The following is a 27,604-nucleotide window of genomic DNA, read 5'->3' as shown; positions in this document are numbered from 1 at the left end:
AAATAAAGTACAAAACAAACAACATCATACTAAATTTAAGAAGAGCGATATTAATTGAATCTATAAAATCCGAACCAAACCATAAATTGGTAAAGATTTATTAAGTTTTGATTTCTTTGTTCCCTGAGTGCATTGTGTAAAAACTAAATCCTACAGATGTTAGTGAAATTGTTTTGTTTTTTGATTCTGATCTGAAATCTGAACAGCTGATCATCAGGAAATCAGAAACGACCTCAGAGAACCCGAAGGTAAGAAAAACCAGACGCTGAAACTGAGCCTTTAACTTTTTTAACAGTGTCTTTATTTCACATATTTACAGACAAAACATTTTCATATTTACATTCACATTCGTTTCGATCTGTTTGGTAAAAAAATACATTTTTCATTGTGTTTTGCGTTGATCCGGATTCTTGTTGGTGTTTGTGCTCCAGATTTATATCGAGTGTTAAAAGTCATTTTTGTGGAAACCAAAACTAAAACCACAAACAAATATATATACACACAATCATAGCAAAATCAAGACACTGAGGAGAAATCTTTTATTTACAGAAATGCTACAGTGAAGCTGCCTTCATGTCTTATTGGTGTCGTGAATCTTTATGGGAACTTCTCAGCTGAGTCCGACCGATGTGTGGTTGATAAAAATAGTTTTGGTGTTGATGCGCTATTATAAAAAAAACATTTTACTGTAGGGAAGATGTGGATTTACTTTTGTGTTTTACGTTAAAATAGTTGAAGTTTCTTTTTTAATTCAAGTTCTATATATGTTGTCGAATTTGCCTATAATTTATATCCAATACAAAATCAATTTGAGACCGTGTGCACATAGAAAGATCATAAAGAACAATAATATTACAACATGTACATATCGATATTTGATTTAACAAATATTTGTTTCTGCCCCCAAATATCAGTCGGACTCTGATTATTACAAAAAGCTTGTAAAGAATTTCTGGACTTTTGATAGATTTTCCAAAGTAGAGCTGAAGGAACCAGTGAATATAACTGACTTAATTCTGGACTTTAATAATTGTGCTATTGTTTAAAATCCACTTTTCTGATTTGTTAAGGATGCATTTAAAGTTTAAATATGACATTTTGATTAGCACATGATCATTTATTGTATTTTATATCGCAGCTTCTGAGAGAGAGAGATGTTCAGTCTTTCATTCAGGATGAATTTCTTCTTCAGTCGTATATATTCTCCGATGCCTCCAGTTCTCCTTCAGTTCAATAATCAATAATCAGTGATGTTCTCTGTGAATCTGAGGCTTCACTGCAGTTTCCACTCCAGCAGCTCCCTGCGCCACATGGACGGCAGCAGAGCTCCAATAGAGAACGAGTAGAAGCCGACGATGTGAGTGATGTTCTCCACGTCTGCAGGTCACATCTGCATCTGATCCCACATGACATGAATGCCCAGGAATACCAACCATTAGGCAGCGTTTAATGCACCAGTTGAGCGCTGGACCACTGACAGCCGAGCGAGAGGCTGTGATGCGGCTGCCAACAAAAACACAAGCGGCAGTGTTTTGAATTTGACTTTACAAACCCGTGAAGGATGAGGTGATGAAGATGCTTCTTTAATCTTCAACATGCGGATGTCAGCGCCTCGCCGTGTCTTTCATTTAATGCTGAACCATCTGAGGAAGGTTACACACAAACATTCCTCAGAAGAAAACACTGAACCCTTGTCGTGAAATTGATAACAAATGATTACAAAGTACACAACCGTTGCTGTGACTGTTTCTCTCCTGTAGGTGGCGCGTGCATATCTGAGATCCCAGCAGTGCCCCCTTGTGGAGAATCTGGAGTCTGCCAAAGGTGAGTTAATTAATAAAGTTCTTACGTCACGCTGAAGTAAAACCACCTCACACTTAATTACTACAACTTTTCTTGCATCACTTTAACGCTGGCTGAAGTCAAAACGAGGCAACTTGGGGTTCTGAGGTTTTGGGCTTCACACACATGTCCTCCTTTGAGAGCATGTAAACACGACCATGTGTCCACTGGGCACATGTTGCTTGCATGTGTTCACTTCTAATGTGAGAAATGAACATGTACAGTCGATCCCTCCTGGGACAACAGAGAGGATCCATCTTTGAGCCGAGGAGAAGTCGCTGCTGAGTGATTGGTGGGTTTCTGTGGATTGAAGAACCACTTGTGGCCGGAATTAAAGAGCAGCTGCAGACCGCGGCTCGATGTGAACTCCATGTCGAGCAAACGTGACGAAGAAGCAGTAGATTAAACGTAAGTGCACGACTTTACGTGAGTGTACGGACGTGTCCAAGAAAAGTTTGTGGAGCAGAACTTTCTCTTTGGGTCACGTTCACTCGGATACTTTTAAAATCAACACATATACACAACCTCGCGTTCGTCTTAAGTCTTCACCGACAACTCCAGTGTTCGGTTGAGATTCTGAACGAACCTGCGACTTCTAGCGTCAGTTTTTCACTTCACGAGTGAGAAGGAGGAGGAGGAGGAGGAGTCAATGAGCGACACAATCGTGACCACAGCTCCCCCTGCTGGTCATCTAGCTGATGAGAAAAGCACCGAAGAAGCTGCTCTTCTCGTCCATGTCCACGGCGGAGGCGTTCGTCACCGTGACAAACAGGCGGTCGCCGGCACTCAGCGGGAACAGCCCCCCCTGGTGGGCGGAGTGCAGGGAGAACTGGGAGCCCCGGGACCAGCAGGAGGTCCGACTCGTCTTCATCAGCAGGATGGGAACCGGGTAGGAGCTCACCTGGGGAGAGAGAAGGAGGTGAGTGAGAAGTGGAGCGCTGGTTTGTGGTTAATATGATATATGAAGTATAAAAGACTAAAAGTAGGGTTAGGACTCACCTTCTTGTAGACGTACTGCAGCAGGGGCCTCCCTCTGTCCTCCACCTCCTCCCCGTCCTCGTCCTCCTCCTCCAGAGAGGCCGTGTGTCTGAAGTAGGTCTGGGCGTAGATGTAGTAGAGGCCGGGCTGCGGCACCACCAGCTCCCCGTCCACCAGCTGGACGTCCTGGAGGAAGGCCAGCCCCTTCTGCCCCTCCCACCACGAGATCTTCTGGCCCTGAACCCGCCGCCCCCCCGCCGAGACCGGGGCTGAAGCACAAAACAAAAACAAACACGTTCAGAATCCGGTGAATGAAAAACCCGGCGGGAGACGGTTTGAGACGGATCGTTTCAGCCAAGAGAGAAGAGAAAAACATGAAATATTATAAATAATAAACAAAATACATGTGTGTTTAACGTGAGTTCCATCAGGTCAGAATTATGAGATGAAAAGATATAAAAATTAGGTGGGTAATGAAAATGATGCTAAGTTTAAACTGAAACTTAAAAGCAAAGCGCTTTATTAAAATGCTTTTGTTCCATTTTATTGATCATTACTCACATTTATGTATTTTTAATCTTTTCCTGGCAGAAGCAGTTTGGTTTCTCTAAGGATCCAATTAGAAGCACATGGGAATAACTCTACCCCCCCATAGTGATGAAGAAATATATTTACACTTACCAAAAAATTTACATTAACAAACAGAAAGGTCACATATAACTTACTATAATTATTAACACAAAATGTTTTATATAATATATATATAATGTTGTATTAATTTTGAAGTAAATAGATATATTTTTTTTAATCATTTATTTAATTCATTAAATCTATTTAAAAAAGCAGAAACAATTTTTCCTTGTTTAATAATCACATATTAACTTATTAAAAATCTTTAAATTACATCTTAACAAATCAAATGCCACAAACTGTTTTATAGTTTTGACATAGATTTTCTTTTTGATATGATATTGCTAAAGTCTTTTTATTTTATATGATTCCTTCTTTATTTATTTCAGAAGCAAGTTTCCATATTGAAGTAAATAAGCTTCAGTTTCAACTTTAAAAACATCTTGATATGAGGATTTTGTTTTTGTCTCTTTGTTTATTTGTCATAATGATGCGATGACATATTTGAGTTCATCGTCAGCCTCGTGTTTCGATGTCTGTTTACCTTTTAGTTATGATTCTAAACAGATTCAAATGTAACTGTAGTTCTTTGCAGACGAATTCAATTTGAAAAGTTGCTCTGTTGTTTGTTGACAAACATTAAACCGATGTAAACAGTCGACTTTAACCTGAAACCACACCCACGACTCAACGACTCACCGTCGCCCTCTCGCTCCAGTTTGGGCACGAAGCTGCCGGTGACGTGAGCCGCCACTTTGGGGCGAGGTGAAGCCCTGTCCTCCATCACAAGTGAGGGCAGCACCCGAGACACCTCATCTAATTGGAACAAAGGAGAAAAAACGCCCATGAAGCAAAAATATGTAGAATAAATGAAAACCACAACCTGTTACTAGTTCTTTAAGAACACGATATCTCTTTGATCAGTTATTGATCCGTTTGTCGCTCTCACCTCTTACTGCCGAGGAAATCTGCCGCTGGTAGCGCTGAGACAGAGACTGGGAAGAAACCAGAGGATTCCATTTATTAAAGATGCATTGAAGCAGCTCTGATGCATTCACATTCACAGTCGGACCCTCATCGTAAATCTGTATCTCAAACAATAACAAACTCAATTTCTCCTAAACTTGAGCAAGAAACACAAACAGAAAACTTTAGAGAATCCAGAGAAATGGGGCTAAATACCAGGTTTCAATTTAAAAAACATAAAATCTTTGTGTTCAGCTCGAACCACATCGATGCCAAGCAGCCGCTGCTCGGCTTCGACCCTGAAACTCTGCAGACTTCACGTTCAGGTCGGGTAACAGATCCGTCGCTGGTAATCGGGCCTCTTCCCTCTTCCTCGTCTTTTACATTCCTTCAACCAATTAGCTGCCAAACTGATGAGAGCCTTCTTCTCTGCATGTGTTCATGTGAGTTCACTTTGTTTCCAGAAACACGAGAGGAATCAGAAAAACGCCTGATGAAGAAAAGCGAGAGAATCGGAGAGAATCGGAGAGAAAAGGAGGATTCTGTCGATGTTTCACTGGTGTGGCTGCAGATCTCACTGGTTACCAGCAGAGGTTGGAAGGGTTAATGGTTCCAGCAATGAACAGGAGGATGGTTAAAGAAAACATTTCTGAAGTCCGTCAGTATTCATGAGAAGTTTATGACCTAATATTTTAGCATTTTTAAGAGTTTCTAAGGCCTAAAATCCAGATGATTGAATTATAAATACATAAATAATCTCTGGGTGTTTCTCAATATTTATTTCTCAGAAGCAACTTTAAATTTGTCATTGTTCTAAAAATATATATATTTTATTACCTTGAATTTAGAGTCTGACGCTTTAAGGATCATGAATATCTGTATTTTCTGTTTCTGCACAGCTACAAACTGATTTGACTAAAATAATATAAACAGAATTAAAACCTTACATTAGAAGATGAAATGAGAAAACCATATTTTATTCGTAACATTTTCCAGTTATAGATATTGACAGATTGGTGAAATAGCCTTTTTTAAACCTTTTTATTGATTATTTCATCTATTTATTTGTAACGCTCACTTTGGCTTCACAGTTGTTGAGCTTCACAATAACGCAGCTCAATGGAGTTTAATCTTTACAGATGTTTTGAGTATAAATATCCCAGATTGATTTGAAGGGGACTTTTAAAGCCACATTTCACTTTGTCCTGAGTTAAAAGCAGAATGTGACGTCCCGGCTCAACATGTCCCGGCATCATGTTTATGTTCCAAACTAAATTTAATCAGGCGGCCGAGTCAGAAAATACCAGAGTGGTGTTATTTCAGAAAGCAGCGGAGGAAGAGGAGGAGGAGGAGGAGGAGAAAGAGGACGGGAACGAAAACAAACTATATGAAGGAAACCTGGGAGTGAAGGGAGATGAGTGTGTGTCTGCCTGTGTGTGTGTGTGTGTGTGTGTCTGTGTGTGTGTGTGTGCAGGTGAGTGCATTCCTCTGCTGATTAAACTACAGGATCACATCAAGCTATGAAGGAGCTCATTGTGCATCTGAGCTCTTTTTTTCTTCCTCTGCTAATGTTCGGAGCTGAGAACTGAGGAACAGGAAGTCTCTACTAATAATAATAATGATAATAATGAGGATAATGATAATAATAATGATAATAATGACGATAATGATATTAATAATGATAATAATGGGGATAATGACTGTGGGATCTGCTCACTGTGTTCAGGAGGCCTTAGTTTCCTCGTACGTCCCCAGTCTTGCCGCTCACGTTCCTCTGGTATTTAAACAACTTGTGTTTAACGTTAAAGGGACATTAGAGTCTAAGTCTGTGTTTCACTTGATGCCAAGGAATCACATGAAAAGAGCAAAATGAACAATGTGTTCGATACTTTGGATTTTTGAGTCAAAAACCTGCTCGTTCCAAGAGAAGATTCTTAAAAACAGCTCACACACGTGACGTTTTCAAAGAGAAACAGCTTGAAACTGACGTTTTAAACCAAACAGGGATTAATTCACATTTTCTCTGGTGGGTGTTTAGGGCAGTGGGACAATGTGTGGGGGGGGGGGGGGGGGGGGGTCAGCAGAGTGTGTTCATCAGCAGTAATGAATAATAATGGTGTGATATTAATAGTTTTTGGAATCGACACAGAGAAATAAGAAACTGGACTTTTATGACGTTTGTCTGAAATCAGAAAGACATCAGACTGATCCTCAGAGCAAAGTCAAACCCTAAATTTGACCGACAGGAATGTAAAAATCCTCTGGCACCCTGATCGCCACATACACCCCCCCCCCCCCCCCCCGTAAATCAGACAAAGCTACAAATATCACAGTCGTCTTAACGTTTACGACGACCCTGGAACGTGGAGTCGAGCCTTTTCTCCCAGCAGCACCAGCGGGTGTTGGGTTATCAGACTCGGAGGAACTTCTATCAGTGGGAAAATGATCTGCCCGCTGCACAGCCATGTTTATTTCCTTAACCCTCTCACTGAATGCAACCGCGAGGAAGAATCAGGAAGTGTTTTTATGGAGCGAGAAGAAATGATAAAAAAATGAGGTTAAAGGGGACGTCGGCCTTTTCCCAACACGAGTCTGTTTACTGGTGTTGATGGGGAAGATAAACGTGTTTTACAGTCGCCTGTCGCCAAAACTCCAGCTCTGCTCCGGGCTCCAGCACCACACCCCAACGTCTGACTCCACTGCCAGCACCCGGGCTGCATTGTGGGTAATGCAGGCGAGGAGAACGAGATAAACTATAAACAAAACATCTGGTGCATTGATCTGATATCTTTTCAAAACTCAGAGAGGAGGATCGTGGTCAGTGGAGCGACCTTCAATAAACCAAACAGGTTTTCCGGCTGCTGTTTACCTCACAACAACAGATTTCTCTTGGTTCCATAAAGATCGGATGATTCAAATAGCTGCACATTAGTTTTCTGTCAGTTAATCAATCACAGAACTCTTCATCGTATTGTTCACTTTTTAAAAACCTTCAAGAGATCATGGAGTCACTCCTCAAGAGAGAAAATCACATTCTTTAATTCACTCATTCATTCGTTGATCCTCGTCTCAAAGAAAGAGAAAGAAAAGTCAGACAAGAACAATAACAAACATTAGAAACAACAACCTCCATTTAGGCCCAACATCCTCCTTATGACACCACGTTTAAATTCTCTAGATTCATGAATCCTTCTCTGAGAAATCAGTGAAAATGTTAAAGAAAGTAAAAGAAAATGAGAAACAATTCCTGGATCTGCCTCCGGGGCTGAAACCACATCCTTCCACCAGGTTTTGTGGAAATCCATCCAGCAGTGTTTGTGTAAAGCTGCTGAGTAACAGACGGAAACATAAACTCCTTGATGAGGTGATAAAAATCCAATTTAGAAACACGTTAATAAAGAAAGATGCTCGTTCTTCCAGGCTGCGGCTGCACGGTCACAACTTTCCTTGTCCGGTAAAAACATCCGGAGAAGTGACCGACTCGTTGAGCACGATCCATAAAAGAGCAACTCGTGTAAAACAGAACTCCAATATAATCAGGAGGAGAAAACTCCCAGGTACAAATGAAAGTATGACAATAAATCAGATTTTTCTTTGTTGGCTGTTGCAGCTGAAGCGTGGGGTGGGTGGGGTGTGTGTGTGTGGGGGGGGGGGGGGGGGGGGGGTATTAGTAATGTCTCTAAACTCCAGTGGGCGGGGGAGTTTCTGATCCAGAGCAGGCGGAGAGAGAACTCTGCAGCTGGCCAAATAACCACTGAGTCATTCATACTCAATCAACAAATACTGATACACACAGGTCACACTCATTTTTCTGCAGCTGAACCAGAAACACACAAATTACTGGTTTTGGCTCAACTTGAAAACATTAAGCAAAGAAATCTACAAATCAAGCCCAAGAAAATCCTGGATCCATTTCTCCTGGAATCTAAATTCTAACGACAATTAGAAAACCATCATGGAAACTCGTTAAAACTCAGCAAGAAGAACAATGTCCGTTAAATATGTGAATCTGTCATCGCTGCCTCGTCCAATCACCTGCAGGTATTTGTTTGAACATGTATTTTCTACTCCATTTCAACACAACCTTTGTTTTACTAAATATCTCCATCCAGACGAGAAGACAAAAACCAACTACAGCAGCCGGGCCAGTAGGTGGCGTTAAAGGCTACATCAAAGCAGAGATAATGTTCGATGCTGACGTCTGGGGACGGCGGTAATGTGGCGCACTGACGCTAAATTCAGCTTCTAAACAAACGTAGAGAAACTGGTTCATAGCCGCTGGTGTTGTTTCTGGCCAGGGGTGAATCCAGGGGGGGGGGGGGGCAGGGGGGGAACTGGCCCCAGCGGAAGTCTGATTGGCCCCTGAAGCTTTGATTCAAGAGATAGAGCGACTGAATCAGGAAGTGGGACATATAATTGGAAAGATCCAGTTTCTGGCGGATGCTCGTTACACAGAGCAGCAGTGTGAATGTGTAACGAGCTTCTATCGCAGGTCAGACAATGTTTTCTTCAAGATGTTTAAATTAAATTGAATTTAAGGCACAGACTTTATCTGTCTGAAGTCAGAATCTCATTTATAGCTCCACTGGTTCTTCTTGTTATGGAACACTCGCTCCTTCAGGTTCTGTCGCTCACGTTTCGATGCTCAATCGAAGAGACGGAAAAGACCCATGAATCTAAATCCTCCTTCAGACCTTTCCTGCCTCCAAAGTGAGATCATTTACCTAAAACTGGGAAAAACACGCACATCCAGTAAAACTTCTACTGGTGCTGGATCAAGTGAATACTTGAGAACGAGAGAATGTGTAAAGTCGAGGCTCCGGTTCAAAGATTTATTTGCCTGCGACGTTTCAAGACGTTTAACAGAAGAGTCGGGTTTGTGGATCTTTCTACCTGAGGCTCATTTTAACAGTGTCACATTTTAGACTAAATTAAAACACTGGATTTTAACAGGTCATGGTAGGAAGAAGAGATGCAGCCCCCCCGGCCTCCTGTGTGTCAGAGGACGCACTCCGAGGTTTTGCTTTTGTTTCTGTTCCCCGGCTCACGAGCAAAGAGGAGCAGTTTCTATTTTCTGTTCTGCTCACCTGTGGAACGGGTTTCCTGAATACCTGACCTCTGCCAACACTGTCAGCTTGTTTACATCACACACTGTTGTTCCCTCTGTTCAATCTTCACCTGCTCTATCTCTTCTTTTTGTGTTATTGCTTTTCTAGAGTGACTCTAATGTCTCCCGGGTCAGACGGGGGCCAGACCCCGTCAATCAACCTGCCTTCCCCTCGGTGCAGCCTGCACGTGAGTTAAAGTCTGAGGTGTGAGAGGTGATAGTGGGGGGGGGGGGGGGGGGGTTCCTCGCTGTCTCGTTACCTTCTCGATGAGCAGGTGGAGCTGCTGAGTGACCTGCCAGCACGGATCCCCTCGAACCACCGTGACGCTCTGCAGGTCGGCGCCCGTCAGGCAGGAGACGCTGCTCCTGGCAAACGTCTCCTTCATCTGCAGAGAGGAGGAGGAGGAGGAGGTCAAGAAACATCATCCAGCAATCACACCAGAGGCCTCATGGAGGTGGAGCTCAGTGTACAGTCAGAACCAAAGCTCTCATTGAAAATTACCCATTTTTCACAGCACAATTGGAGAAGAAAAAGCCATAAATCAGCTTTTATTATTCTGTCATAATCAGAGTCTCAGACTTTAATAGAAACCCGGGTGGAGATCACGTGACCCTGCTTCTTTGCTTTGAGTCTGTTTGGGTTTCACTTCTCCAGTTGTTGCTGCTTCATCTCGTCCGGATTAATGATTAATTTCTGTAAACACAGACTGAGAGTTGTGTTGGACTGAATCCAGGTGACCAGAGGAGCTCAGCAGGAGGAGCAGGGGGAGTTCAACACGCACACACACACACAAACACACACACACACACACACACACAGCTCTGTAAAAACTTCCTCACAATCACAGATATCACAGTAAGAGCCTCACTCCACCTCTGGAGCTCTCTACTTCTTTCTTGTCTCTGTTTCTCTCTTGTGGTTTCACATCCAGAAAAAGGAGAACGTGTCTGCGGGAAGTCAAGTTGCGCAGAACCGACTTGTTTTAACTTTTCAATGTGGCCTTTGCGGTTTCACGGTAAACACGACTTCTCCCCCGAGCTGTCACCGCAGATAATAACTAGCATTGGTCTGCGGTGATCGCGGTGAAGTGCGCGGGGTCAGCGGGTTCCAGCCCCGCGATGCGCACTGCGCTGCGCCGCGGTGCGTAAAAGCCTCCGCGCGTCCCCGGCGCCTCGCTCCGCTCCCCGGCCCCGTCCTTACCGCGTTGAGCGCCGTGGTGAAGTGCAGCACGGTGATGGTGACGACCACAGTCTGCAGCAGCACCGCGAGCAGCAGCAGGACCCCGAGCTTCGGACCGGAGCCCGTCATAGCGACCGAGCGCCGTCCGGGTTCCCAACCAGCGCCGTCCCGTCCCGTCCCCGGACCTCCAGAACAAGAACAATGGCAGAGAGCTGGCTCCTTCGCTTCTACCCTCCCCGTCCCCTGCGCCCAGGAGGAGGAGGAGGAGGAGGAAGAGGAGGAGGAGCCGACCTGAAGAACAAGAGCCGTTCCCTCTTTGAATTTCTCCTGGTGAGATTATTGTTTGGTTTCTGCGCTGAGAAAACACTGATAACTGAGTTTATTGTCTCGTATCTGAGCTGCAGATCTGAGCTGCTGTGAGAAAAACACCTTTTACACCAGAGATCTGCTTTAAAAGCTGCAGCTGAGCTTCGGCACGTACATGAGTTGTGTTGTAAAGTCACTGGAGCTAAAGTTGACCTTCTGACTGATCTAACTTCTATAACCAAAGGCTCCTTCAAGGGGATAAAACATGAACTAAGCCTCTCTTCAAAGTCCTGTCTGACTTCTATACCACAACCACATGCAGCCAAGATGGCAGGTTGTTTAAATGAAAGGGAAGAAAGTTCTGATGTTCCAGACTTTTCCTTCCACAGGTTTATCTGTTTTGGCTCAAGAGCTCTTCACCTTTTCCATCATCATATCTCCAGCACCCATCAGGGAGGATGGATGGAGGAGGATATTCCTCCCAGGACACAAATGGGTTAAAAAGAAGAAATATCTGTGAAACCTCCAAGCGGTGGAGATTCTCTTGGATGATGGTGGATTCCTGGGAGCTGCTTATGAAGACATGATGTCCTCTTGTCCCTCGAGCTCGGTGTCGGCCTGGAGAAGCTTCCACAGCGTCTCACAGCCTTGGTCCTCAGAAGGTTGAAGATCAGACAGTGATGAGAAAAGAGTCCAAACCTGATGAACTCACAGCCTCTGTTTCATCTCTTGTCTTCTGACTGTTTAGTTCTTTGACATTATTTAGAATAAAAACCAAATGTGAAAGGAGGGATCAGAGGTTTGAGTGTGTGTCAGAGCCAGGGTTGGACAACACAACAACAAGGAGTCAATAGAAACCTGTAGATTGTGTTGTTGTGTGGTTTATAATGTGGCTTCTGTCCCTTCAGCATATACAAGTTTTAAATCATTATATTACATTTTGTGCCGACTATGAACTGGACTGATTGACGACCTGATCCCAATTCATGCATTATTCGGATCAGGTGCTGTCACTGAAGTAGTTTTAAGTTTTCGTACTAACGTTGCTGATCCACATATCAAACTAGATCCAATATCTGGTGTCCCTATTAATAATTTAAATATAGTTTCATACATTTAAGCCAAAACGTTGTAGAACAAAATAATGAATTAATTAGTAATGAAGTTAAAGTATCCAGAACATTCTCCATCCTCTTAAAATCCATGTATTTATAAATATTTTAATTTTTTTCATAAGAAGTGATATACTACTATTACTAAATCCAAATCAGTGCATCTCAAAATGTAATTTTTTGTCACAAATTTAGATAAATATTTGTTGGATTGGTCAAAAACAAACACACAAATCAAAAGCATTGTTTTCAAATTGATTTCATATATCAATATATTTGCAGGAAACTGTATCTGAGTGTCTTACTTTGGGTTTTGGTCCAGACTGATATTGCCACATTTATTGTATGTGGATATAGTTGCACAATATTTCCCACTGTATTTATGAGCTGGAAAGTTAGTGTGACGATGCACCGTTGTGTTTCCAGCTCTAATAAAAGTTTGCTTCACGTGTCTTCATGTTTCAGTGGCTTCGTGTCAAAGTGCTCGTTGGCTCGTTGAACAACTTTTACAAATCGGACAATTCATCTTTCACGCTCTCCTCCTGCTGTGAGCGACCAGATTGAATCTCCCTCATGAACGATATCTCTTCTTTCAATCTTTGCTCCCGGTTGAAAACTCACCGGACCCGTCTGAACGCGTGCAGCAGCTCCATCGACTCATCACATCTGTGAAGCTTTTCACTCTGTCTTCAAACCTCCACGTTTCAAACCTCTCACACTCGACTCGTTCCCGATTGACGCGTCACACGAGCAGTTTGTCTGGAGGAGAACTTCACGTCCAGGTGCCCGGTGCCTTCATGTGGACTGTGACCAACGAGGAACAGCTCCAACGATCTTCACCTCCACGAGTCACTCTGGAGAAAAGTGGCATCAATCATTCTCTCTCTCTTTGGGATCTCTTTTCCTGACACTGAATGTTTGAAACAGCAAAATAAGCTGATAAGGTCATCGCCTCTTTACTCTAACTCTTCACAGACCTTCACTGAGGTCCAGACATCTCCCTGAAGCTTTTCTAGAAGTTCTGTAAATGAGACTGAATGTCTGAGGCTGTGGCTCCGGACATTTTCTGGAACTTTTGCTGCAGCGTCCGAGTGAAATGTTTGGAAATGAGAAAACAGCAGGATAATGTCAAGGTGTCAGGTGTAACGTGTTGAGGAGGTTTCTAACACGTGATGGACGTGAAGAAGAGGAGACGTACACCTAGAAGATGAAGACGTCAACTTGGACAGACGAGGAGATTCCAGATCTTTTGGTGATAACTTATCAGATGAGTTAATACGTCATGTCCGGCCTCCTGCTGCTCTACAGGCTCCGCCCCTCGCCTGGATGTTCCCCTCATGTTCCTGTTGATGTGAACGAGTCGGACCCGGAACAATCTGCTGAGAAACACAAGAAACACACTAATTACACAAAATGTTCGGACCCAGAGTTCCTTTCTGTCTCCACAAGTCTCAGTTTGACCACCCAGGTATTTAAGAGCAGATCGAACAACTCTACGCTTTGCACCAGGACGGCCGTGACATTGTGACCCCCCCGTCAGTGCAGTGGTGAAAACCCCTGGCCGTGTTATTTCCAGTGCATTGTCGTGCAGTTGGGCGAGCTTAGCCTATAAATGAATCCTGGGCCTGTTGGCTCGTTCCTGCATCTGCAACATCTGGCCTCAATCTGGCTCCTACGCTCCGCAACCCCCCCGGGGAGACACTCTCCGCTTAGGTTTCACTCCGCTCCACCAGGCAGGCCTGCAGGGGCTGCGGGGGGTAACAGTGTGCAAATTGTGTGTGTGTGTCTGTGTGTGTGTGATGGAGCACAGTGTGATTATGTGAGGCTCCAGAGGACGTCCTCACTGTGGAGGCCGGAGAGAGGCGAGCACACATGGACCTGGGCTCTTAAGTGAATATTTCACTGACTTAAATGAATTCCCTGGAGAAGTGAACCACAGCCGCTGAAGGTTTGTCCTGCTCCCTAACGTGGACCAGGACACGGGTCTCTGCTCTGAATCAGACCCGTCCCTCCGGAGGACGAGCTGTTTGTCCAGAAATCTGATTTAATTCTCTGGAAACGTGAGTGTGTGAAAAGATTCCAGGCCCCACATTGTGATGGCTGCCGGCTCCAACACTCTGAGTGGAGTTCTGAACGCCGGCCAACTCTGGATAGGGATCCGACCAGGAGAGCTGACCGACTCCCCCGCAAAGTCCACTCCCCCCCTCCCTGCTCCCAAAAGCTTTGTTCTCCCTCGTTCTCTCCCTCCGTCCCTGGGTTCCTCCTCCACCTCTCGCTAAATCAGGTTTTGTTTTCTTGTTCTTCTCTGAAATTCAAACATTAGCCGTGATAGTGAAGATGTTTGTGGAGCTGCGTTCACTTTATCAGTGTTTGGGTTCCGAGGCCTTTTTCCACCTCAGCAGACGTGTTGACACGTGACAGAGAAGCTCTGGTGGAAACACTGAAGTTAATCATGTGTCTGAAGTCACCAGCTCACCCACTCTCTGTCCACCAGGGACGTCCATGTCCACGACTCCACGCTGAGCTCACAGAAGAAGAAGAAAATGCATTTAACAGTGTCACCATCCCTCCATCGAGATCCACGTGCTTCATGTGCGTCCTGTGTTATTCACTGAGTGTGTTTCCATTGTGTGTTGATGCATTTTGAATTTTCTTCACTTGACTTTCTTGCTCGTTGAGAGTAAAAAATCATTTTTGATCGATCTGCCTCTCGGGGAGAATTTAGAAGGAGCGTGAACAAACTGAGACTAAACTGAGTTTCCAGCCTGAATCAACCGTTCACTGATGTGTCTGTTGTAAAAACACAGTTTGACAGACGTGTTAGAAATGAGACGTGTTTCTCGAGGACTCGATCACGAGAGGACGAACAGAAATAGACGTTTCTTTCACTGAGTGTTGGGATTTGAACGTGAGGCCAGTCGGTTCCCACAGGTTCTGTCAAACTCCAGAGTTTTACTGCTCAGAACGAAAACAGAACAATAGATCATTTTAATTTCTTTTTACTTTTTTCAATTTTTTTTTTAATGTATTGTCGTTTTCTTGACTGTGTTTTATAAAAAACTAATAATATTAATATTTACATTTAACATCACTTTGGTCAAAGTCAATAATTTTATACTGAGTTTTACGAATACAGACTTTTTATGAGATTAACAAATGATTAATTGAAACAAACCAAAATACAAATGTTTGCTTTTCACTTTGATTTAAAAGCTGATGTTTAGTTTCTTAAGTTTCAAGTGAAATTTAAATAATTAACTTCATCGTAAAGTTTGTGGAAGTAGAATATGATTAGAAGCAAATTATGACTTTCCTTTGTCTCTTCAGCATAAATACTGAACAATATCACTTCATATCTGGCCCATGTACACACACACCTACACACACACACACACACACACACACACACACACACACACACACATACATGCACCCCTGGATGGGAGAGGTGGCAGAAACTCGAGAGCTGACCAATGAGCAAACAGGAAACTTTTGGGGACTTTCCAAAGTTTCCAAAGTTTTTTTGGCTCCACTTGCTTTTGTCAGACATTTTTTTTATAGTTTATGTCGACGTGTGTGTGTATGTGTGTGTGTGTGTGTGCGTGTGTGTGACTATGCGTGTGTGTGTGTGATTGTGTTTATGTGTGTGTGATTATGTGTGTGTGTGTGTGTGTGTGTGAACCTTCTTGCTCACTGCTTCGTTTCATTTCAGGAATCAGGAGTTCAGAGTGAAGCGGGCAATCGAGGAGGCCACTATTCCAGAGAGAGAGAGCCCTTCTAGATACAATTACTAATGTGTGGAATTGTGTGTGTATATGTATATGTATTTGTGCGTGTGTGTGTGTGTTCATGTTCATCTGTCCCGTTTGGCCAGAAGTATGAGGACAGGCTGCTCACGTACTTTGTGTGTTTTTGCTGCCAAACAACAGAGACACGATGATTCTGCAGGATTAAGTTCATCAGTGTTTCTCCTTCCTATGAAAACCATGTGTGTGAAGAGCATCCACAGTTTGTTAGAGCAGAGAGTGACTCTTGTATCACGACCATGTGCCACAAACTACAACAACTGGTCGTTCATGTTACCTCTATCGCCCCCTACTGGTCCGGCATGTTCGAGGGCTTCTCGTCACTTTTGTGTTTTATAAAAACGAAGCTTGTGTAGATGTAGAATTTCGTAAATGTGTGAATTCGTGAAGACAAGGCCTCAGATATCAGCCGGTGAAGTTTACGAAAAGATTGTGATCATCCCCCTGGTGGCTGGCTGTGGTATAGTTACAGCTTCCTCCATGTTGGTAGACGGGACATGGATCTAACAAAACAAAACAAAATCTAAATTCATGTTAAAATCATTTGTTCTAAAAGATGCTTCCTGTCATTGGACGTAGTTTGCGACCTCGACATCAACCTCGGCTCCACCGGTGAAGATGATGTCACCAGTGCAAGATGGCGACGCCCATGCTCGGGAGATTTCGGCTTCGTGTTTTCACAGTCGCTGGTTTCAGGTCCTGTGTTTTATTGACCTTTAACTCCGCCTCCCCTCCTGTAAACACAAAACTGTTGATGCTGTGAATCATCTTCCTCCTCCCTACTCGTCATCATCACTGCTGGAGGTCACCTGGGGGATGGGGGGGTTGGGGGGGGGGGGGGTTGTATAACGAGCGTGTAATAGGCTCGTTGGTCTTTTCCAGAAGTTAAAGGAATTTTCTCAAACAACACAAAGAAAAATACAATTTATCAGAAAACTTTTGCTTCGTGTTTTCTTTGGCAGATTCGGGATCTGCACGTGTCGACTGGTTAATGTTCAAACACAAATCTCAGTCGTGGACGACGGGACGTGAAGTCCTGCGTCTCCTGAGACTCGTTTCCTCCACCCAGCCGTCCTCCACCCGGCCGTCCTCCACCCAGCCGTCCTCCAACCAGCCGTCCTCCACCCTGACATCCGGACGCTCGGCCCCAATTGGCTCCGGGTGTAAATTGTGAGGCGCAGGAATCGTCCAATCAGCTGCTGCGAGCGCTGGAGTTTGTGTCTCAGGGTTTTTCTCTGCGTGTTAATCTCTGTGTGTATGAAAACATGAAATAATAGAAAGATACATTCATATTGACGCATTTATCCTGTAACTCACAAGTATGATCTCTGATTGGAGTGGGAAATGGTTCACATTACTCTATAGGCACAATATTTTTTCAATTTTCTTTATCCAGATGTTCACAAGAATGTTTGATTTTATTATTTCTTGGGTTTATTCGGTTCCAATGAGAGAAAATCCAAAAGGCCTCGACAACACATTTTCTCAATTTGGTCTTTTTACTACAAGCAACATCTTCATAAGAAGTTTTCTGCCGAGGCTGAAACTGTTTTGGCGTTAACGTCACAGTGCAATAATATTTAAGACGATAGTTTGCTCCCAGGCTTGTGGCACAGTTTGTCTCTGTCCTGTCTCAACATGGCAAAGCCCCCCCGCCCCCCCCCCCCCCCTCTGAGCGTCTCTGCAGCCACGTTCAACATCTGATGGAAAATGTGAAACCACAAGAGCTCAGTGGGTTACAGCAGCACATTGTGCCCGTGGTAACGTCCACATACTTCTGGCCATATTGTGTTGTTACATATTTACACATGTGTGTTTGTGGCTTTGTGTTCAAGTCCTTGTGTGTGTGCAACAAGCTCGAATGTGTCCTTGTGCACTTTGAGGCCCACATTGTGGTTTCCCTCCCTACCAATCTTTCTCTGTCCTCCCTCCCTCCCTCCACCCTCCGCTCTCCCTCTCTTTTTCTGCACTTTCACCCTCCCTCGCTCGCCCCCCTCCCTTAACCTCCTTCCCAAATTGCATTACACTCCCTTCCCTTCCCTTCCCTCTCTCTCTCTCTCTCCCTCCCTCCCTCTCTCCCTCCGCCTGTCAGGAAGAAGTGAACAATATGACCTTTAGTCGCAGCGATAACATTCTCCCGGGTGAATTCCCCGTCGCTCTGACTTTCCTTTCACATTCTCACCGCCTTGTTTTCGCTCCCGGACGCCGTGTTTTCTTTAGAAATGATCATCTCTGCACCCGGTGATTAACGGGCAGCACCGGGGGGGGGGGGGGGGGGGAGGAAGCCAGGCCTCATGAGGGTCACAAACTGACGTGCACTGAATACGTGCATGAGGCGCTGCAGCCCGACACGGCCTCCTCTCTGCTGGGTCACAGTCCCACCTGATGTACCGAGTTTTCTTCTTCCCATCTGGGCAGCGGGGGGGGAAGTTCTGTTCACGAAACCCAGAGGCGTGGAAAGCTGAAGCTAGAGCCTCGGGCCAAATATGAGCTGTTGGGCCCCTTCAATGTTTCTGTTGTTGTATAAATCAACGCACCACTTCTAATCCACTGCTGCAGAGTGCATTGTGGGAAACAGACGGCTGCAGAAACTAAAACAGCTTTTTCTCTTTCATACGCGAGCAAAGGGAATCTGCATCTCTCAGATCCTCCGAGATGTGACAGGACTTGTTGACCTGTAACGACTCGTTCTGCTTTGAATTGTTCTTCCTGAAGGATCCAGCGTCTGATCTGTGGACAAATTGCACGAGTGGGATAAGTGGAATAATCTCTCCGCTCTGCCGTCACTCTAAATGGGATCAAGTGGTTCTGGAACAACGATGGCTGAGTGAACATCCACAGATTCTGGATGTTTGGCAGCCGACTGTTGCTTCACTGATCCATGAACCACACACACACACACAGAGAGAGAGACTTCTGGGTAATCAGGTCCTGATGGGCAATCGCACACTAATCAAGTGTGTTCGGTGTGTTCATGCCCTGTGGCGCTGCAGATACAGGTCTGGTGTTGAAGGCCTGGCTGCTGATGGCACGCACACACACACACACACAGACACACACAGACCTGTCTGTCAGCATGTTCCTGTCATCTCTGATCACGTGATCCGACAGGCAGGTTACAATCTGTCACGCCAGCGCCTGATGGGTTTGGTTTCTCTCTGCAGCTTCGACCTGAGCAGCAGCAGCTCCGGTGTGAGAGCAGGACGAGGCCGAGCCAGAGGTTCCTTTGATATACGCTCCGAGGTAGAGCGGCGGAAAAAGAACAGTTTTTTCACCAGGATGACAGATGGAGAAAATCTGGCAGATCTGTGGCTCTGGACGTGTTTTTATTACTCTTCAATATCACAGGACGTCAGATCAGAGGCATAAATCAACAGCAAAGACTCAAACTCTGATGGATTTACACTTCAGTACCTTTTTAATCCGGGGACTCAAAGAGAAGCCGTAAAGTTTTATGGTGTTCATAAAACTTTGAGATAAAAACAAGAAGAAACGGAATAAAAGACACATGATGAATGTGATAAATAATATGTACACATATTCATAACAGCTGATTTAGCGCTTGGACGCTGATGTGCAGGAGGAGGTTCTGGCGCCATCTCCTGTGTTTTATGCTCGAGGTTCTGATCCTTAAAAATAATGATTTAAATCTGTCATTAATAACCATCTGTACATTTCAACAGTTTATTATACCTTTAATACCCATGGTATAAAACCCAACTGTAATAATTTTATATGACTCAGTTTTTAATAAACTCCATATTTTCATATCCATGGTAACTAATAATCATAAAAATATTGGAATACTTCTAAATGGCCACATCATTTTATCTTAAATAACCAATTCATTTGAATGGAATTACAGTATTTATGTTTTTTGTTAAAAGTATTGTTTGTGTAGTATAATTCAATGACAAACTATACATACTTTATAAATATAAGTATTATATTTAATAGGTCGTATAACCCTTATTAATAACACTATGATACCTCTAGCATCTAATAAATTAGTAATAGTTTAATAACTGCAATATTTGATATATATATCAATATTTTATATTTTCATATCTTGCACCTGTAGTTCTATGGTATATGCTGGTAATAATATATTATAATTTTAAATTGTTAATGTATTTTTGAAAGCGTTACTCATCTGTTATAACAAATGAAATGAAAAATAAATTGATAAACTGTTTTTTATTATTTATCACAAAATAACATCATCACAGTTTGTTCGGGTAATGAATTATTTTTATTTCTGTAAAAAAAATCGGAACAAAAAGTGATTTTTGAAAACAAGAAAAAAAACTCAACTACAATCAATGTTTTCATAAATAAATCTCAAGTCATATTTTACATTGTGTGCAGATACAGTAGCTGAGTGATTCAAATTAAAACGTTCCCCATAAACAATATTAAATCACAGTTTAATAATCATCACAAGAGGAATTTAATTGCAATGATTTCGACTGTGTGAGTTTTTTTTATAATTTTACAAATCACAGAACAAACACATCTGGAGTCGACCAGCGAACTGAACCAACTCTCGATTGTCGAGTTTCACAAAAACAAAACAATATTAAAACCAAACATAAAAACTAAAGAGGAGATGTGAGGAATCGTTCACCATCAACCATAACACAACATTTTAGTTTTAATAACCACGCTGGCATCTGCCGGTCGTCAAACTGTTCCCAACGCACACGTGTGACGTACACATAAAATATTATATTTCACATGTGAAGGGTCTGAGAGCCACGTCGTGATTCATCGTATGTGAAGTTCCGTGTTTACTGCTGATAAACCACATGTGCCTGTTTATGAATTCATCACGTCAGCTTGTAAAACGCTGCTGAGTGGAATTCATATTCACATCGTTTTCATATTAATTATATAAATGTGAAATTATATCTGAAGGCTGCAACAATTTCTTTATTTCAATATGAAGGATTTTTTCCCTCAAGACGTCCGGAGAACGAACTTTTCAACGTTTACAATTTTCGCTGTTGATTATTAAGATTTCTTCTCTGTGAGGAAATAGTTTTTGAAATGAAACTAGTTTTGTTAAACTGACATAAACCTACAGATGTTAAATATACAGTGAAACTCAAAATATTAAAATGTACTATGAGCAAATGCTGACCAACTTAAAAAATACTTCAATCGGTGCCACACAAATTAACAGTTTTTAAAATCAGTTATTAAATGTTTTAATATAACTTTAATCACTAATTTGCATGTCACCAATTTAAGTAATTCTTAAATTGGGTAATGTTATTATAAGCAACGGGTTCACATATATGAAAGCTGCTGTATAAACAGATTATGTTTTAAAAGATAATAATATAAAGTATATATATTTTCAAGTTATATTTGCTGACAAATACTCATCATTAATAAACACTTGATAAAACGCCATCTTAGTTTCTTACAAATACATTTAAAGAAATGTTTGAAATAAAGTGTCACCGGAAAACAAAACATGAATCAATATGATAATATTTCCCCTCATTTCTCACAAATATTCAATATTCAGTGTCGCACAATTAACACACAAGATCTTCTAGGAATGTAGATAACAGAAAAAAATAGATTTCAATATATTTTCTTTTCTTATTGTGACTAAATCACCTGTCGCGTCTTTTCTTCAAGTCTAAAATCAATTTTAAAGATTTAGATATTGTTCGATTCCAGAGTTCCACCAGCGCATGGTTCAGACAAACACATGGTGATGAACGTGCAGAACATTGTGGAAAAGAATAAAACATAAAGAAAATGAGAAGTGTCCCGACGCACCAGTCGACACCGCCACCAACAAATCGGCTTCTTTATGGGATGGATTTGTGCGGCTGGAGCACATCTGGGGCCGTTTTTGTGTTTTAACTTGGCCGAGACGACCTGTGGCAAAACCCAGACGTATAATAAAATCTTATTTATCCAATATATAAAACCATTTTACACACAATTTCACACATGCCATTAAAATTACGGCACCGAGAAACGTTTGAAAGCTTCCAAATACACATTAATGCACAATCCAGTGAGTATACACAGCTGTGAACGCACACTTTTACCACACACACACACACACACACACACACACACACACACACACACACACACACACACACACACACACACACACACACACACACACACACACACACACACACACACACACACACACACACACACACACACACACACACACAGGATTGTTTCAGTGTCTCAGTGAATCATAAAAGAATAAAACCATCTTCATTCCTCTATGATCGTTAAACCAGGACGAGTAGGAGCTTGTTAGGTAGTTTGCTAATCTGATATTTATATTTTTTTAACCGTTTTTACTGAAAGAAACTTTTGTTTATGAGAAATTTGAATTTAAATGTATTTGTTTTCTAAACGCTGTCGACTGAGGTCTCGGTTTACAGCGGGTAAAGACAACTCAGTGAAAGTAGATGAGCTGCTGATTGTCCCTGATATGAAATATCAAACAGTAAATAGTTAAATAATATAGTGGTAAACTCCGACTTTTGCATTATTGAAGTTTTAAATACAACTTTCTACACAACATACTTTGTGTTTCTGATAAAACTGTTGAGATAATCGAAATAAAAAAGTGAAATCAAGATAATTCTAAACATTAATTATTTTCTCTTAGCTCACATTTTGGAATGCCACAGGAAGTACTGTCACAGTTTACAATCAGTAGTTAGTTTCTATTGTTTCACAAATTCTAATTATTATCATCATTAGTATTATTGGTATTATTATTAATAATAATCATTATAAGACCTTTTGGACTTAAATCATAAATCCCTGGTTTTTGTTCTTTAAATAAATCAACATTTCCTAAAAGCATGTTCTTTGGTTAAATCAGATTTTTTGGGGTTTTATGAATCAGTGCATTTAATTTGTGGTTTATTAAACTTCTGATCTACAGGTCCAGTGATTTTAATCCGCGTCTGCACGTCCACATGATGCAGTTAAGCACATGAACAGCAGGAGGCGGTATTTTTCAGAATTTAAAGTGAATTATCAACGATATAAAGTTTTTGGAGATGAACTCAAATCAGCTGCTTCTTCTGCCTCCACTGTAACATCTCCGGTCGAAGCTATTTTTTTAAAACGTGCAAAATCTGTAGTTTTCGAGGCTGATTCGACTGCAAGTGGCTAAAGTTATGAATCATATCTCAAGTTGGGAAACGATCATCCTCACATTGCAGCGTCTCGAACGTGAGCTTTGGATTCTGAGTGGTTGACTGAGTTTCATGTTGTTGAACTTCACATCTCACAGGAAACAGTCTGAGCTCCTGCTCCAGGGTCCTTTGGTTCCACGCGTCCTGATTGGTCTAAAGGTTCTGGTCCAGCCAGCGGATGTAGTTGTTCATGCTCCTCCGGCCCACGCTGGACACCATGGGCCGGTAGGCGAACACCATGCAGCCGTGGAAGCCGTCCTCGTAGTGGTCGCTGGTCACCGGGACGCCGGCGTCCTGCAGCCGCTTCACGTACATGAGCCCGTCGTCCCGCAGCACGTCGAACTCACACGTCATCACGTAGGCTTTGGGCGCCCGACCCAGAACCCTCTGCTCTGCCAGCAGCGGCGCCGCCCTCACGTCCATCAGCGCCGGCAGCTCCCCCAGCAGCCCCGGGGATCCCGTGTCCCTGACCAGCGGCCGGTAGTGCTTCCTGCGCTCGCCCGGCAGCAGAGAGGTCCAGTTCAGTTTGGAGCGGGTGTCGGCGCCGATGGCCGGCTGGTCCAGGGAGCTGTGGTTGTTGGCGAGCAGGAGGGGCACCAGGGAGGAGTCGGCGCCGAGGTACTGCAGCCAGAAACGAGCCATGATGGGCCGGTAGAGGATGGGCACGGCCTGGTTCTGCTGGTAGGACGAGGTGTGGAAGTCCAGGGCCTGAAGAACCGGGTAGATCAGCGCCTGGGCCTTGAACCTGGTGGTCAGGCTGTCGTCTGACCCGAGCTGTGGAGACACATTCAGATCAGACACGTCTCTTTGTTCTAGTTTTCTAAAGGTTCTGTGGTGAAGGGACCTCCTGATGTGTGTAATTGCACTTTACTGATGAAACCCAGAAACCGTGGGATGTGCGTTTGTTTCGTTCACCTCCTGAGCCACAGCGGCGGCCAGGTTCCCCCCCGCGCTGTCTCCAGACACGCACACTCTCTCCGGGTCGATGCCGTGGCGTTTTAAAACCTCGGCCGACAGGAAGTCCCGCGCCGCCGCCAGCGCATCGTGGTACTGATCTGGGAACACCGCCTCCGGGGCCAGACGGTAACTGTGGCACGGAGACAAAATGAGCTCATGTGGAGCTGGAGAGAGAAGTCGTGTTTCAAAACTTCACAAAAGTCCGAACTTACTCCACAGACATGACGACAGCGTCCAGGTCCTCGGCCATTTTCCGGCAAAGAAGGTCATAGGATCGCATCCCTGTGGCACAATAAGGTCAAAGTGAAGGTCACTGGGGTCAAATATACTTATTATACATATTCTACTGAGTCCCGTCACATTTCATTCAGCCAGGAACTTTATGGTGACTTTTTAAAATCATTTCAGGATATTTTCCACTCACGTCCGCTGCAGAGGGCCCACCCCCCTCCGTGGAAATATATGATTCCTCTCTTCAGCTCCGCCCCGCCCTTCGCCCGGAAGACCCGGGCGGGGACGCCGCCCAGCGTGGAGTCGCTCACGTGCACGGCGGGGCAGGAGCGGGCCTCGGTGTCCTCCACCCAGGACACCACCCGGTTCAGCAGGTGGACGTGGTGGCACAGGCCCAGGGAGTGAGCCACGTCGCTCTGCAGACACAGACATGGAGAAGTGATTATTCAGGGCAGGTGAGTCCGGAGCCGCTCCCGGACCCGGGGACAGAATCCCTGCAGCTCCGGGGAAACACTGAGCAGGGCGTGAAAACCTGTCTCCTGCACGGAGAGACTTTAAAAACTCGCTCCACTGCATTGTTGCATCGGATTATAAGATTTAACGAGGTGTGTGAGCTGCAGACTGAAGCTCAAGAGCCTCGCGTGTCAACGAGCTGCAGGTCAGAGGTCGATTCAGGGTCCTTCTACTGGGTTTGACCTCTGACCTCTGGCTCTGCACGTTCCTCGGGTTCCTCTCAGTCTATCACAGTGTTACTGATTATGATTATGACTCTGGGATGGTTCTATACTTCTGAATCACAGGATTAAGTTTTCTATTGTTAACGAACAAAGTAAAACTGTGATTGTTTCTATGGTGAATCCACCTCAGTGTTTCAGGTGTAAATAAACTCAGCTCCTCACAGATAATGTTCCTGAGGATGATGATTATTATTATGATTATTATTAATAATTTTCTACATCAGGTCACTTTATAATGATCTTTTCTATTCTGTGTTCATCCTGGTTTGTCACTGGTTGATCACCATCTCTTCAACCTGTCTCCCCCCTGTCTCCTGTCTCTCTCTCCCCTCCTCTCTCCTCTCTCAACCCACCTGTTCCCCCCCCCCCCCCCCCCCCCCACACCTGTGTCCTGTCTCCTCTCTCCCCCCTGTCTCCTGTCCCCCCCCCCATGTCTCACCGCCTGTATGACGCTCCGGAACAGCGCGTCCAGCAGCATCAGCTTCCAGGGCTCACAGACTCCGCTCGGCAGCGGCAGGTAGACGAAGTACGAGGCCGCCGACAGCAGCAGGGCTGCGGCCAGAAGGAGCCTCATGGCGGCGGTGTGTCCCTGCCGGGGGTCGGTGTGTCCCTGCCTCAGGTCCCGGGTTGTCCCGGTCTGTCACTGCATCAGGTCCCGGGTTGTCCCGGGTTGTCCCGGTCTGATCCGTGTCTCCGCAAGAGGTCGACGAATCACCGGGGAATGAACCCGATTTCAAAATAAAAGTCTATGTTTGGGTCGGTTTCATAACAATGACCAGCAGTAATTGTTTTATTTTGAAAACTAGCTTCAGGAAGTAAGGTACGCATTTCGTAATATGCTTATTGATGGGAAATGTAGTTCTTTAGATAAGACTACAGAAACAGTATTTTATATTATATTATATTATATTATTTCACCTTGTATTATATTATTTTACGTTATATTATATAATTTGTTATGTTTCACTTATCTTCAGGTATGACTTTTATTTCAATTTGTTATATGATGATGTTATTCGTATTTTTTCATGCCCTAATTCTTTAGAAAACAATTTAATATAATTTGTATTCATGTTACCATATTCAATTTTGTTAATTTATGCCTGGATATTATAATTAAAATGCTGTACTTTATTTTGTTATATCATTAAAAATTAAAAACGATGTAGTGCTGACATTAGAATCAGTGACTGTTCATCCTGCTTCAGTCGCACTGATTAAAAGAGGAAATAATTTACACATGAAAATGTCTGTGAATCAATTTGATGGTTTAAAAGCCAGATGAATACTTTTATTTATGATGCATGTTTGTTTGTTTTGTTTTTTTAACAAATTAAATCCCTCGAGACTCAAATCTAGTCTTGTCTAGTCTAGAGGATGGCTCTTCTAGTGGATGCTGATGGTAAGTGTAGTAATTCTGGGAAATTGCATAATTGGTTTGATGCAGAGACTGAGATGTTGGATTAACAGCTTACAGGCTCGGACCCGATCATGTGCCAGTTTATCGACCAGCTTTCCTGAAGGTTTATACCGCACACAAGGGAGCATACAAGGTCTCCCCCCTCCCCCACATCGGACTTTCCAGCATATAGGCCCAGAGTGAAAGGGGAAAGACCGGTCCGGAGAGAGATTACAGTGTGGCCGGATGGATCAAGGTGTGCTCTTCAGGACTGTCTTGCGACAACAGACTGGGATATGTTCACCCGCCCCAGCAATCCCAGCAGGTGCCAGTAACCCAGCAGGTTCCCCAGAGACGGCAGCCCCAGGTGCCCCAGTGGCCTGCTCACCCGCCCCAGGTGCCCCCCGCCCCAGTTGCCCCAGCAGGTGCCCCAGAGATGGCAGCCCAAGGTGCCCCAGCGGCCTGCTTTCCCGCCCCAGCAGGTGCCCCAAACCCAAGATGCCCCTGCCCAAGCAGCCAGCGTACCCGCCCCATCAATCCCAGCAGGTGCCCCCATCCCAGGTGCCCCAGCAGCCTTCATATCCACCCCAGCAATCGCAGGTGCCACAGGTTAATATTTGATATGTTCAACTTCTAAGTTATATTCTACATTTTATTTTGGCTAAATACTGTTTCATGTGCCCCAGCTGCCAGTCTACCCATTCAAGCGACCTCGTTACCAGTGCAAGCAGCTTAGCTACCCACTGCAGCAGGTGCCACAGGATACTGGTTTCCCACTCATGCAGCGCACACGGCCCTCTGCCTTTGCAAACTAGCTACGTGCTCTAGATGCCCAGAGGCTGCTGCCTGAAGTTCCTGAGCAGCTTCACACTGAGTGGACATGTGACGGGTACGTTGATCTCTGCAGATGGTTGATTTAAAGTTTCCAATATATTTTGAAAAATCTGTTTTTCTGTTTCAGGCACCACCACATGGATATATGAACTGAGCCATTATATGGATATATTTAAATAAACTAATGTGTATTGATGTTGGTTGAGAATCTTTTGAAAACAAAGCCTGGTAGCTCAAAGGGGTTCTTAACAGCCAAGGTGGACTGAGATCCATCAGGTTAGAAATGACACTAGTTTCATACCTTGTGTTCGAGGTCTCTT

The 27,604-nt window shown here is 43.8% G+C and overlaps 2 protein-coding genes across 2 annotated transcripts; both read right to left on the bottom strand.

Annotated features, from left to right (window-relative positions):
- Positions 1-944: 944 nt before the first annotated feature.
- Positions 945-14,625, bottom strand: LOC128426223 (tumor necrosis factor ligand superfamily member 10). Its single transcript, XM_053413085.1, has 7 exons — positions 14,602-14,625; positions 10,725-10,994; positions 9,784-9,909; positions 4,400-4,445; positions 4,150-4,266; positions 2,842-3,089; positions 945-2,743 (listed from the first exon to the last, which is right to left on the bottom strand). Exons 1-7 carry the CDS (start codon positions 14,623-14,625, stop codon positions 2,534-2,536), a joined length of 1,041 nt encoding a protein of 346 aa, XP_053269060.1. The 3' UTR covers positions 945-2,533.
- Positions 14,626-20,109: 5,484 nt separating this feature from the next.
- On the bottom strand, positions 20,110-25,625 carry LOC128426026 (neutral cholesterol ester hydrolase 1). Its single transcript, XM_053412884.1, has 5 exons — positions 25,491-25,625; positions 24,508-24,730; positions 24,296-24,365; positions 24,042-24,213; positions 20,110-23,900 (listed from the first exon to the last, which is right to left on the bottom strand). Exons 1-5 carry the CDS (start codon positions 25,623-25,625, stop codon positions 23,280-23,282), a joined length of 1,221 nt encoding a protein of 406 aa, XP_053268859.1. The 3' UTR covers positions 20,110-23,279.
- Between the last annotated feature and the right edge of the window lie 1,979 nt (positions 25,626-27,604).

Source organism: Pleuronectes platessa, chromosome 20, assembly GCF_947347685.1.
Source record: "Pleuronectes platessa chromosome 20, fPlePla1.1, whole genome shotgun sequence".
Taxonomy (NCBI): Eukaryota; Metazoa; Chordata; class Actinopteri; order Pleuronectiformes; family Pleuronectidae; genus Pleuronectes; species Pleuronectes platessa.
This window is presented reverse-complemented; position numbering and strand designations above follow the sequence as displayed.